This window comes from Euwallacea fornicatus, chromosome 10 (genome assembly GCF_040115645.1).
Source record: "Euwallacea fornicatus isolate EFF26 chromosome 10, ASM4011564v1, whole genome shotgun sequence".
NCBI lineage: Eukaryota > Metazoa > Arthropoda > Insecta > Coleoptera > Curculionidae > Euwallacea > Euwallacea fornicatus.
Window position 1 is genome coordinate 3,640,941 of NC_089550.1, and position 11,890 is coordinate 3,652,830.

Below are 11,890 nucleotides of genomic sequence, written 5' to 3' on the forward strand. Positions count from 1 at the left end.
CATAAAAACCGGCCTTAAGCTTAAAGCGGGGAGCCGTGAATTGAAACATTTTACGCTTTTTCTAGATTAAGGTTTACGGCTTTTTTATGAATATTGAAGGGCGTTTATTGCGCTTTATCTCAAATGATGACTCGTACGTGATAACCATCGCCATCTTGCTCAGGGTTCTCTGGGGAACAGATGCGTAATAAAAATTGAAACTAAACTCAAAAATACGAATCTTTCCTCTTCCTGTTAGCCACATACAAACACATCTAACTCCACTGTCATTTACACTACAAAATCTTGTGCGGGTAAAACCCTTTTAATAACTCAATTTTCTAGGGAGTATCCGAAGGAGGGCCCTCACTTCCGTTGCAACGACTCCTTCCGTCGTTCCAAAGAGAAAACGATTTGTTACCGAATTATTTCAATTACTGAATAGATCGGATGTAATGGGCTTAATTTCAGACGAAAGTGCGGAGCAAGAAAAATCCCTAATAATTGGGGACGCCATGAATGAAATGATAGATTTTCTTTTAGTTCAATTAGACCGCCTCTGGATATTAGCCTTGGATTATTTTTGCCCGATGTTACCTTGTTATTAAGGCTTTCGTGCTCTATATTAATCGGTTCAGATATAACAAGGCAGTGCTTGCATATTTCATGATTAATATGCGTGTTCGGTAAAGAACATACACGGCGGAAGAGCAATAATGTAATTCGAAACTAAATCGGGGATGCTTGAAGTAAATGAAAAATATATAATTGATTTTCCCCATTTTATTGAGAGTATAAAGGAATATTAATTACGCAAGAATTTTTCTTCGAGAGACATGTTTTCCTGGTACCAGATAATGGAAATGCTGAAGCATTATGAGGGTATTTTGTTACGCAAATTGTATGCACTATGCATTATATCGTGAAAATAGTTGAGAAGATTTTGTTTATATGTATACATGGTGTAATGATATACTGGTTTTATATAACTGTACAAGAATTTCTTGGTTTTCACGAATATAGTGTCGAAAACTGAACTTGCTTTACACCATCATGTTTCATCCACTCATGCGTTCAATCGAGTGATCTGAATTAAGTTTCAGTGATTTTATTTATAGAGTTAACAAGAGAATAAAATGTTTAAAGAGGCACACCTCGAAACATTAACATATTCGTTCCGTTCATTTTGAAATTTTTTTTTTCTGAAAGATAATTTCAGAGGTTTCATTCGACGATATAAGATTCTCTGGAAGTATTTTTCTGGGAGCTTTTCCATTTTTTAAGAATACTTATTGAAATTCGCAAAAAACATTTTTTGTGCAATAATCAGTTCTTTTCAGTTTTTTGAAATTATTTTAAAAATATTTTCAATAAGTTATTGTTTATTAATTCGAATAATAAAAGCGCGGAGAAATGATAACATTTTTATAAACCGTTTTTATTCACCATTCTGTCGTGAAACCCGAGAATCAATGTTTTATGGAAGTTATTGTTGATGTCAATTTTTTACATTATTCAGTTAGTAAAAGTAAAGTTCATTTATAAAACATTTAACATAACAACGAATATAGAGCAGAAGTTAAAACCTCATATTTTAACCTAGGCGATTAACATTTATACTGCAAACATTCAAATGCGATGTGTGCGGGCGATAAAGCAGGAAATTCACCTAAAATATTATTTTAATGGTATTGTGACAGTAAATATGAGAGTAGAACATTGCTCGCCACACAGTAAATTTGCTGTGTTAACTGATAAGGCGTGTGTGTTGTTTCAACAATCTAAAGCGTCCGAGCAGAATGCAAAACACCCACCCCAACTACAACCCATCACAGCTAAATGTTACCCTATATGTCTGCCAACCTTATAATCTGGGTTACACGAGGGATTTTTCTAATGAAGTCTTAATAAGTCCCAGTATATATCCCAACTTAATCACGTTCCTAAAAACGGAAGAGAGTATAAGAAAAAGAAAGCACACAAGGAAATCTTTCACGGAGCAACTTGAATTATAGGGCTTTGTATCTGACCGCATCAAATATGGATAAATGGGCGCGCGGGCAGCTAAAGTTATGAGGGTTCAGCTTCCCGAGTCACGTTAGACGGGATATCTCAAGATTAGGCCAGGACGCTTTATTGGACATTGTAAGCCACTCTTCCTGGTCTGTAGATAAAGAAAAGTGATGGATCATTGATCAAAGCATAGTGGTACGTGCTCTAGAAGCCTGATAATACATTTCTATTTCACCCATCAGTTATAACAATCGCGAGTAAATACTGATCAAACTAGTTATTCCATTCGGGACACGAAGGGATATAATATAGAAACTCAGCTAGAAAAACCATGCACCCTACTCAGCGAATTCGTGTATTTAATAAACACACCACAGATCGGTGTCGCAATCAGGGCTTTATTTCATTAGGTTCTCCTGTTAATTAGAGCCTGACTGTAACAAGATAAATTAGTCAACCGGTGGTCCCAAATTACTGGAGGAATCGCTACTGTCTAGTGCCTCCTATGCAAACTTAGAACCACAAATATAATTCTCTTATGTAACCAAAGCTGCGACTAGATTTTTTTAATCCCTCGACAAACTTTCAGCTAACCCCTGAAGGACCCTTTATGTAAATTTATAAGGCCGGATCAAGCATTTTTGGCAAGCAAGCTTGGTGAGGGTGTAAACCAATACTCCAAAACTCTCACATAAACTATACTCTGATATAAGATCCTTTTATTGCCCCTATTCCAACAATCCCAAACTTCCAATAAACCGTTCTACAAAGGATTTAACGTGTAGCTGGCCCGGCCCTTGGGATCTCATTAAAGGGCTAAGAAGCGGCTTATCGCAATTCCAATCTTTGACAACCGCCCTGAACGTGTTGCTTGTCTCCACTAAGTTTCCGACTGCCTGTAAATGCAAATGGGCGACGGCAACTATCAACTTAGTAACCGGGTATTGTTCCGAAAGCTTTTATCTCATTCATTGCTCAGAGAGACGCATTTTCATTTAAGGGAGGAAAATTCAATATATGCATAATGCGGGAAATTATTTCAATCGCCATTCTCTGTATCTGCACGTCTCTTGGCTCTAAATTTAGAGTCGCAATAATCATTTCGCCGAGCTCGAATTTAGCTCTCGCCACACTATAATTTTAATGAAGGTGCAAAATAGACATGTCGAATGAATGCATTTTAATTTATGTTCGGTTGCTTTTAGTGACTTTTTGTCCTGTCAACGAGTTCGCAGAAGAAGGGATCAAAGGGGTAACATACTTAAAGGAATATTATATATTTTGTTTTCACTGTATTCATAAATAAAATCACATAGAAATTTAAATTTCAAATCGTTTGGTTGCTTACACCCAAGAGAGGGGAGGGGCAGGAGAGACACATAGAAAGAGAGAGAACGAGAGAAAGTAGACAAGTCCGTTCGTTTGTTAATATAAAAATAAAAAATAACTTAATTTAACACAAGTTTAAGAATTGCGAAGAATAGAGGCAGAGATTAAAATTCGAATAACTTCTTAAGAAAAACTTCTAAACTTTTCATTTAAATATTTTTACATTCACTTCGCATGACTATACAGAATAATCCCCTTTACATTAAATTTATCTCAAAAATGTCTTTGAATTCCATTCTCCCAATTTGGGACACCCTGTAATAATAATTTATTGGGCTACCTTATACCTCATATTTTTCTTTACTGCTTTTTGATACTCCTGGCGCCATCTCAGTATATACGGCCAAAGTATATACTTCTCAGCTTCCACCTCCAAATCGAAGAGCGAGAGCACATGATACATTTTCTGAACACTGAAAAGAGACACAACTTATCCCAGGCAATGTAGTCATTGCAAATGTTCTCGTAAATGACAATAGGCTCGGGACAATTCTAACGTTGACATTATGTGCCAAATCAAATAAATATGGCCGTGTTTATGGCGTCCGCCTATTTTAATTTTCCCAAATTTCTCTTTAGAACCCAAAATTAAGATGTTACTTCTCACGTAAACCCCACACATTATTACAAAATCAATTTTTAATCGTTCAACTAATCTTCACCACCGGCATTTTGTTCAGAGGTAAGTGGTTGAATTCCAGTACAACCTTTTTTAGGCTTTTTAGGTCAGGAGAGCTGCAAAAAAACTCTTTTCCACTCTGATAATTAATTATCTGTATTGAGGGATTCCTTTTTTTGTACCTTAGAAAGTTGTTTGAGCATTAGTTCTTTCTTTTTCAGTTTCAAACTAAAACTGGCTGATAACTGGGATGCAGTTTGGTGGGATTCTTGGACAGGTTAGTTTAAAGGGTCGGATTAAGTTTATTGTATTTATTTATGCATGATTTGACCTAGAAAAATATCTGGAAAATGTATTATTTGGCAAAGTAATACTTAGCTTGGGTCCATGTACTTGCATCCAAAGAATTGAGGTCAGGAGTCAGAATATTCTTTTCTAAATCATGTTTGGGGCCAATATTTTGACATTGTTATGTCACTGTACTGCAAGGAGCATATAACTTGTGTGTATAAAGAGTAAGGAACTGTTTTGCTCTCCATCATCGACTGTTTACATTTTTACTGTAATATTTTGCAGCTCCTACTTTCTTTTTGTTATATTTAGTTCGGAAATACTGTGTAATCAAAAAGTTCTTAAAATTATATTCCAGAAACCAACAATTACAAATATAGGCCCCAAAAAGTATCTCATAAAGCATATGAGTTTCTTCTAAGAAACTGTTAATACTACTTTCCTTAAAATCTCAAATACTAGTTAATTCACATTCTTCTCAATAAAATTAATATAGCAATTCACTTCAGTACTACCAGCAATTTGTTTTTATAGTCAAAAGGAAGAAATGGATTGGAAAGGGGCGGCGCCTCAGCTCTAAGGGTGGAGTGACATGCAGTCTGAGCCGAGCCGATATATCAATTCAGTATCGGACATATTATACAGCCCTGACGAGATTGAGTTCCTTCTGGACGACATCAGAGACCTGGAGCCGACAAACTATAAACCTGAAGAGATTCAGGTATAGCGGTAGACTTGAATGCAATCTTATTAATTTCTTTATTTGCATGATTTATTATATTGTTTCTTATAAATATTATTGTGCATGATTGTAGAGTATCAAATAAATCTTTTTTGTTAATCATTATTTTTGTTTTCTTTGCCTGATTTTTGACTACAAAATTTTTCTAAACATAGGTAAGTAGATTTATATACCTAGTTTTTTTAGCAACACATTTATCTGTTCCTGAACACGCTTTGTACGTTCGCTGTTGCTGTTTCCAGGAAGCCTCGGATGGCATGCTGTGTGTTTTGCAGGATTTCGAGATAGCCGGCAGTCGGACCGACGCCCTGAACGCCGAATGCGAGGCCGGAGAAGGCTGCGAGTTGGACTCGCCTCTCGGCACAGTCAACTCGTGGGACTCCCATTCGCACTACCGCAGAATGGCTCCTTCGCCGGATCTCTCTCTTTATTCGGGAGTGATCCTCTATTGCGATTATGCTCACTTGAAAACTCCCACGGGTTTTCTAAGAATACTGTTTCTGGTATGCAGCTATTAAAAATTCCTGATAGTAAATCATATTAGAGGATTTTTTAGGCCACCACAATTGCGTGTTTGGCCTGTCTGTGCACATCAGGGACAGTAAAAGTAGGACTTTTCATGCTGCCTCTGGTGGGTCGCATCAGGCTTATGATGTTTATAACCCTCCTCAGTATTTTTGTGACGTGTCTCCTGTTATTCCTTGATATCTCCCATACAGTATACTTGTTTCCATTTAATTGGGGAAAGGTCGTAAGTACTTTAAGTGAATTACCTCTTTTAAACTTTATTTTAAGCAATTTTATTTCAGAATGCATATTTGTATGTAAGTCTTAGTGTATTGTTCCTCATAGCTTCTTCTCTGTTATTCCACATGGTGTTTTTATCAGAGGCCTTTTCATGGGTTCCTAAGTGGACCCATCAACAGTTGTTAGTTACCGGGGTATGTTCAATACAACAATTTTCAAATTTTCAAGTTTAGAAATACTCAAATCTTCTACAGAGTTTAGGGTACATCTGTTGCCTAGAATCCCTAATAATCTGCGTAATTCAGCAATGTAAAGCCAGAATTTATCATCCAGTGGGTGAAGATCCAAGCATGACCCTCCAAGATCGCCAACAATCCCCAGAGGGTAGCCCGCAGCATAAAGTTGTATCAGCGAATCAGACCACGCACAATTTTAGAGCCATCGTGAATACCCAAATAATAGCCACTACAACTGTGAAAAAATTAACTTTGGAAATAGACGATGTGCAGCCGTGTTCTTCGAAAAGTTCGGATCCTTATAGGATGGCATGATAACCTTTAGTGTTCAACAAATTCTAGTAAAGGTCAGCTTTTACCTGACAAAATTTCTCTGTAATAAAGACTCACCTCACTGCTGAGCTTTACTGAAGACTGATATGCCTTTGGAGGATGTGAGTCTTCAATAAAGTCATTTAGTTAGATGTCGATTAAATAACGATAGTACAATATTTTTTTAATGAGTTTTAGATATGAATAGGATTAGTTTTTGCAAAACCGTTGACTTATTAATTAGCGTTTGATAAAATGTTTTCACTTAGTTATTAAGAAGTGTAGTTGCAGTGTGGTTTGTAATTTCGTTCCTAATGTTTACAACCCTAGTGATTTCGGCTCAGGATTTTAGTCTTCATTAAATTAGCACTCATAAATTACTCCTTTTAGACTTTTTTGATAAATAAATCAAATTTCTAGCCTAGTAACTTCATCTCGAAATCCGACTTCCATATTTGATGTAACATTTTTCATATTTTTGCCGCATTTAACTACATATTTGCCACAGTAATGTGGCTGGTTATAGACAAATTTTACAGTTTTCTTCCTTGGCCGAAGTATGTCAGAATAAACTGATGAAAATTTGGAGCCTTAAAATTTACCTATCAGAGATTATGTTAATGTTCACCTTTAATTCACAAAATCTGTCTTGTACCTTACGGTGCGCACTAGTTATATTTCTAGGGGCAAGGTCAAAATGATTCGAAAATGCGCACCTCGGGAATTCGGACGCAATTAGATACTCCCCTTTATTATGGGGTCATTGTTTAAAGGCAATAAAGAGCAAAGTAATATTTCATATCGATTCCGGATAAGTTTATATATAATTCTTTAAAGCAATTTAAAAAGGTATAAGGTAAGACAATTAATTTTCTTTGGTTCAAGATGCTGTTCATCTAGTTCTTGATATAGATTTCACGTATAATAAAAGCCCACTTTCTTGAGGAGTAACATAATTGATTTCAGAGACAATAAATTCAAGAAATTGACGCATCCACAATGTGAGGAAGTGGTTTTTAGAATAAGAAATTTACGCAATAGTGATGAGTTACTATGTTTTTGAAATGATTCATGTATTCGGTCTAATAAACCAATAAATACCAATTTTTAACTTTCATTGGAGCAGATATCAAAATTCGTTAGGGACACCTACTTAAACTTTATTTGAATTTCAACTTGTCACTCCAATCAAGAGCAAATATTTCAATATACATGCGTGAAGCTTTCAAGACTCGTATTCTGTATTATTACCATATTATTGCGTTTATTTTATTTATTTATTTGCACAAACAGCATATGTTTTTCTTTGTAAATAAGACTCAGTAGGAAAAAATGCACCCGCTCAAAATGAATAAATTATCGCGACTATTCCGCTGCATTTTTTCCTCATTCGACGTTATAGAGGTTTGTTTATAGCAATATTTGTATTATAGTGTGATTTTTTGAATAAACTCATGTAATAATATCAGACTATAATTTTTAGACGCATATATTAAGGTTTGCCTTAACAATTTTTTTAAAAGTACAAAAAAATTATTCATCCAGTTTCATCTCATCTGATTTTATCTCCAGCAAACGAGGTCCGTAAAGGAGGACGTAAGCACAATGCCAATCACCTTGTAAAAAAAAAAACGGAAATTTTAAAGCAATGCTCAACGACCAAAGTTTAACCTACCTCCTCCGGAAAGTTTTAAAATTTCCTCTTCGGTGACCGGGGTGACAGTATCATCGTCACATTTGACCCATTTTTCGCCAGCTATCTTAATCCATCCAACGTAGTGACCGCTGGAAGACGATCGGCCTTTATGAGTCAAAACTGCTTGCAAGGTATAATATCCACTGTTATTGCTGCCCAAATCTGAAAATATGGCAAGTCAGGGACTTACAAAGTGAAAAAAAAAACATAAAGACGCAATATACATACCATCTTCAAACCAATAAGGCGCATAGTTCTTGACCTCTTTTTGTTTCGTATCCACTTCTCTTTTTTCTTTCGTAGCGTCCACCAATGCGTCTTCCAATTCCTAAGCCAAAAATACTATTAATTTCAATACATGCCACATTCTAAAGAACTTCCAGCTAAAACTTCACAAAAATAAATAAGATTTTATTGTAAATTACATTTAGACACTAGAAATTTACCTTAAATTTACTCCTCGCAGGAGCTAGTTTCTCATGTAGTTCCGGAGTACACAAATCAAATGCATCAAACTCCATTGGAAACTTAACGTCTCTCAAAACTTTCGCGTTAATCGAGCCTTTTTCTTTGTAAAAAAACCTCACGAATTGTATTGTTAAATATGCCGGCAATCTGCTAATTTTTGACTGCAAACCCAACACAATAATAATTTAAAATATCTACACAACGACTCTTACCGTCTTTGTATATACTGCGTCCCTATCTAACATTAAAGACTTTTTTGTAATTTGTTCTTGCATTTTCTAAAAAAGGTAAACCCAATAAAAAATATAGAAAAGAAAATGGCAGAAGAGTTTCATTTACGCTTTTAAGCCCAGACTGCATGTATCTGACATCGGTAGACATAAAACAACTCAGTTGCAAAAACTGCTCTTGATTCTTCGCGGCAGGCTCTTCCGGAGCCTCATCACACTTAAGTTCCACCTCCAAAGTTCCTCCAAAATATTGATCAACGATCGACTTGAATTTCTGCTGACTAGACTCGGAATTACTCGACTTGGAAGGCAGTTTTTGCTGTAACATTCTGACCAATTCCGTCCAAAATTCATTTGCATCCTAAAAATACTCTTTAATCACTTAAAAAATATTCTTTTTTAAGAAAAAAATTCTCGTACTTGTTGTGCAAAACCACCATGCTCAGTTTTTTCTGCAAACCTAGGAAAAGCCATGTGCAACACTTGCAATAAAACTATCGGTGGAACTGTGTGCCCTTTATCCATGGTAGAGTACAGATCTCTTAAGGCAGCAGTCATTGATTGGGCAGGAATTACTCCACCGGCTACAGCAACCCCTGTTAAGTGTTTGTCTTACCATGAAAGCTCTTATAACAAATATTTAATATGAATTTTGGAGATCAACTGAAACAACTCAAGTACCTTCTTGGTAATTTTGCAAAGCTTCCCGCAATTCTGGCACAGTTTTCAGGCACTGAACAGTGGCATTCATGTAACACGTATTTCCTAAATTAATCAGACCAGCTGGCAAGTCAAGCTACATGAATTTGTTAATTAGAGTATTGAAATTCTTTGTTTTATAGTCTTACCGCTGTTGCTAGTTCACTCTCATTCATATCCTCCACAAAAACAGTCTTTTCAACTGGTTCCTTAGGAACGTCCTCTTCTTTACTACCAACTAGTAATACAGTTACGTTCTTGAAGAAAAGAAGAAACGATTGTAGTTAAAAACAAAGCGATGTTGGGATATAGGGTAGAAGTTAAATTAAATAATAAAATTAGAGTGGGTAATAATGATCACAACTAAATTGGGAGGGTTGTATAGGGTGAAGGTACAAGGTGTCCTGAATTTTTAGGATAAAATATTTTTTAACTACGCATTCCATGTCAAGCATATTACATGCTTATTTAACAAAGCTGAACCAATGCCATGCCTTACTGAAACACTAAGTATTTATAAGGTGTTTAAGTTTGTTTTTTGGCAATTTTTAACAAACCAAGCAAAATGTTAGCTATCAAATTTTCTGATCTAAATGAAGGTCCTTTATAAAGACATTTTTTGTAAGTTATACTTACAAAGTATTCAAAACTAATAATAAACTTTGCTCAATTTTTTTTTCTTTCCATGAATATACATCTCTAACAGCTCATCCTCATGTTACTATTCACTGCTACTATACTATAAAAGTTATTTCCGATCCAAAACCAAAACTATAGCGTAAATGCTGTTTAGAATTAAATGAAAGATTTGGAGGGCGCCAAGAGGAAATCAGAGAGCAAAGGCGATCATGCCTGTGGTATTAATGATAAATTCCGTGATAAATTCACATGTAAGAGTTTAATACAAAATGGACATTGTTTCATGTAATGTGTGGCATGTTTAGTCTTTAAAGAAAGTGATCAGAAAAAAATTGAAGGAGACCATTCTTAAACAATATTGTAGTAAATAACAACAATCCTCCATGGAAATCATGGAAAAGGTGAGGTAATACTTGATCTAGGTTTAAATGTGGGCCAATTAACCACTAAATTGATTTTTTTTACCTCATGATAAAATAATAAATCAAGAGTTACCAATGTGTTAGGTGGTTTTGAATAAGTAATTGTCTAATTTTCTTTTCAAAATTGTTTGAGTAGTCTAATCTTTACAGGAGGTCATAAGAAAGAATTTCAAAGATATCACATAGACAATAACAATTATCCTCTCTAGAAATTCTGGAAGAAGTGAATGTCAACTGATTAATTACCAATTTGTTTTTGTTTTATCAAATTTTCATTTTTTAGAAAAAGAAACAGAGTCAAACCTTTTGGCTTGTAATTTCAAAGCTTTTAACTGTAGGGACTTTACATTTGCATAAATTATGTATTACTATATGATACAGCTGATATACAATATGATAAAATTTGCAAGGAAAATCTAAATTATGGACAGGCTAGGAAAGTGAAATTCTCTTTGTAAACATTATAATTGAAGATATTTTGACTTTACATTTTGCTACATATTCTTTGCTCTCTTAAATTAAAGCATTATTGCACTTGAGTTTTTCTAAAAATGTTGTTTATATTTCTTGTGACCTTGTAATTCAGAAGTTAAAAATCCAATAGCAATCAATATTAAAATACACTTCTCTAATCATTCTTCTACATCACAAAGAATAACCATGACAAAAGAATTTTCAAACACCCTGCCAAATAGGACAACTACTTTAATATTTCACAAACATCCGTTCAAATTACTTACATCTTTGAGCTTAAAATTGTCCCAAGAATCATTCTTCAAAGTGACCCCCTTAATCATTAGTTTCTGCCTCTCTGGAAGCACACCAGTAAGGGTGAAAATTTGACCCTTGAAAAGCTCCGGGGGCTCGTCGGTGTTTACTTCCACTTGGTACGCCTCTTTGCCCCATTTTACTTTAACTTAAAACGACGGAAAAAACATGATTTTGATTGAAAACGTTGTACTTATGGATGATGAGGTTAGAAAGATGAACAAAAAAAATTCGAATATTTGGCCTACCTTTGTATTGTGGCATGCTTTTACGGTATGGAAAATTGAAGAAAAAAGCTGTTTCAATATTTTCTAATACAGTTGACACAATAGTTTTACTGAAACTGATTATAAATCCTATAAAAGTTCAAAGTTTTGGTGAGATGTAGTTAAAACTTGAAAGTCACTTTTCGAAAGTGACAGTGAAGAATTGTGATTTGAAGTTTAACATAATATGATTTGTTGTCAAAACAACTGTTGTAACGTCAGTAAGAGTGCGCAGAAAATACCTAATTAATAAACTTAATAATAATACTTAGCGCTTATCATATTGTTGTTGTGCAATGATAGTCACTAAACATTTTATTTCAAGTCTCAATTATGTACTCGTATTAAAATTTGCTCACACCCTTAATTGATAT

General features: G+C 34.8%; 2 protein-coding genes across 4 annotated transcripts; one reads left to right on the forward strand and one right to left on the reverse strand.

The window, feature by feature from the left end:
• The first annotated feature begins 3,834 nt into the window (after positions 1 to 3,834).
• On the forward strand, positions 3,835 to 7,793 carry LOC136341521 (uncharacterized). Of its 3 annotated transcripts, none has more exons than XM_066286579.1 (7): positions 3,835 to 4,063; positions 4,222 to 4,277; positions 4,826 to 5,012; positions 5,276 to 5,536; positions 5,590 to 5,784; positions 5,843 to 5,974; positions 6,035 to 7,793. In XM_066286579.1, exons 3-7 carry the CDS (start codon positions 4,884 to 4,886, stop codon positions 6,329 to 6,331), a joined length of 1,014 nt encoding a protein of 337 aa, XP_066142676.1. In that variant the 5' UTR covers positions 3,835 to 4,063; positions 4,222 to 4,277; positions 4,826 to 4,883; the 3' UTR covers positions 6,332 to 7,793. The 3 variants fall into 3 exon arrangements, with proteins under 3 accessions (XP_066142676.1, XP_066142677.1, XP_066142678.1); XM_066286580.1 differs by having other exon boundaries at positions 5,309 to 5,536; XM_066286581.1 differs by lacking the exons at positions 3,835 to 4,063; positions 4,222 to 4,277 and having other exon boundaries at positions 4,897 to 5,012; positions 5,220 to 5,536.
• An 8-nt stretch (positions 7,794 to 7,801) lies between these two features.
• On the reverse strand, positions 7,802 to 11,672 carry Usp14 (ubiquitin specific protease 14). Its single transcript, XM_066286582.1, has 11 exons — positions 11,499 to 11,672; positions 11,223 to 11,398; positions 9,571 to 9,678; positions 9,404 to 9,518; positions 9,143 to 9,318; positions 8,832 to 9,083; positions 8,705 to 8,770; positions 8,471 to 8,653; positions 8,253 to 8,352; positions 8,004 to 8,186; positions 7,802 to 7,944 (listed from the first exon to the last, which is right to left on the reverse strand). The coding sequence occupies exons 1-11, from the start codon at positions 11,512 to 11,514 to the stop codon at positions 7,862 to 7,864; spliced, it is 1,458 nt and encodes a 485-aa protein (XP_066142679.1). The 5' UTR covers positions 11,515 to 11,672; the 3' UTR covers positions 7,802 to 7,861.
• Positions 11,673 to 11,890: the final 218 nt, after the last annotated feature.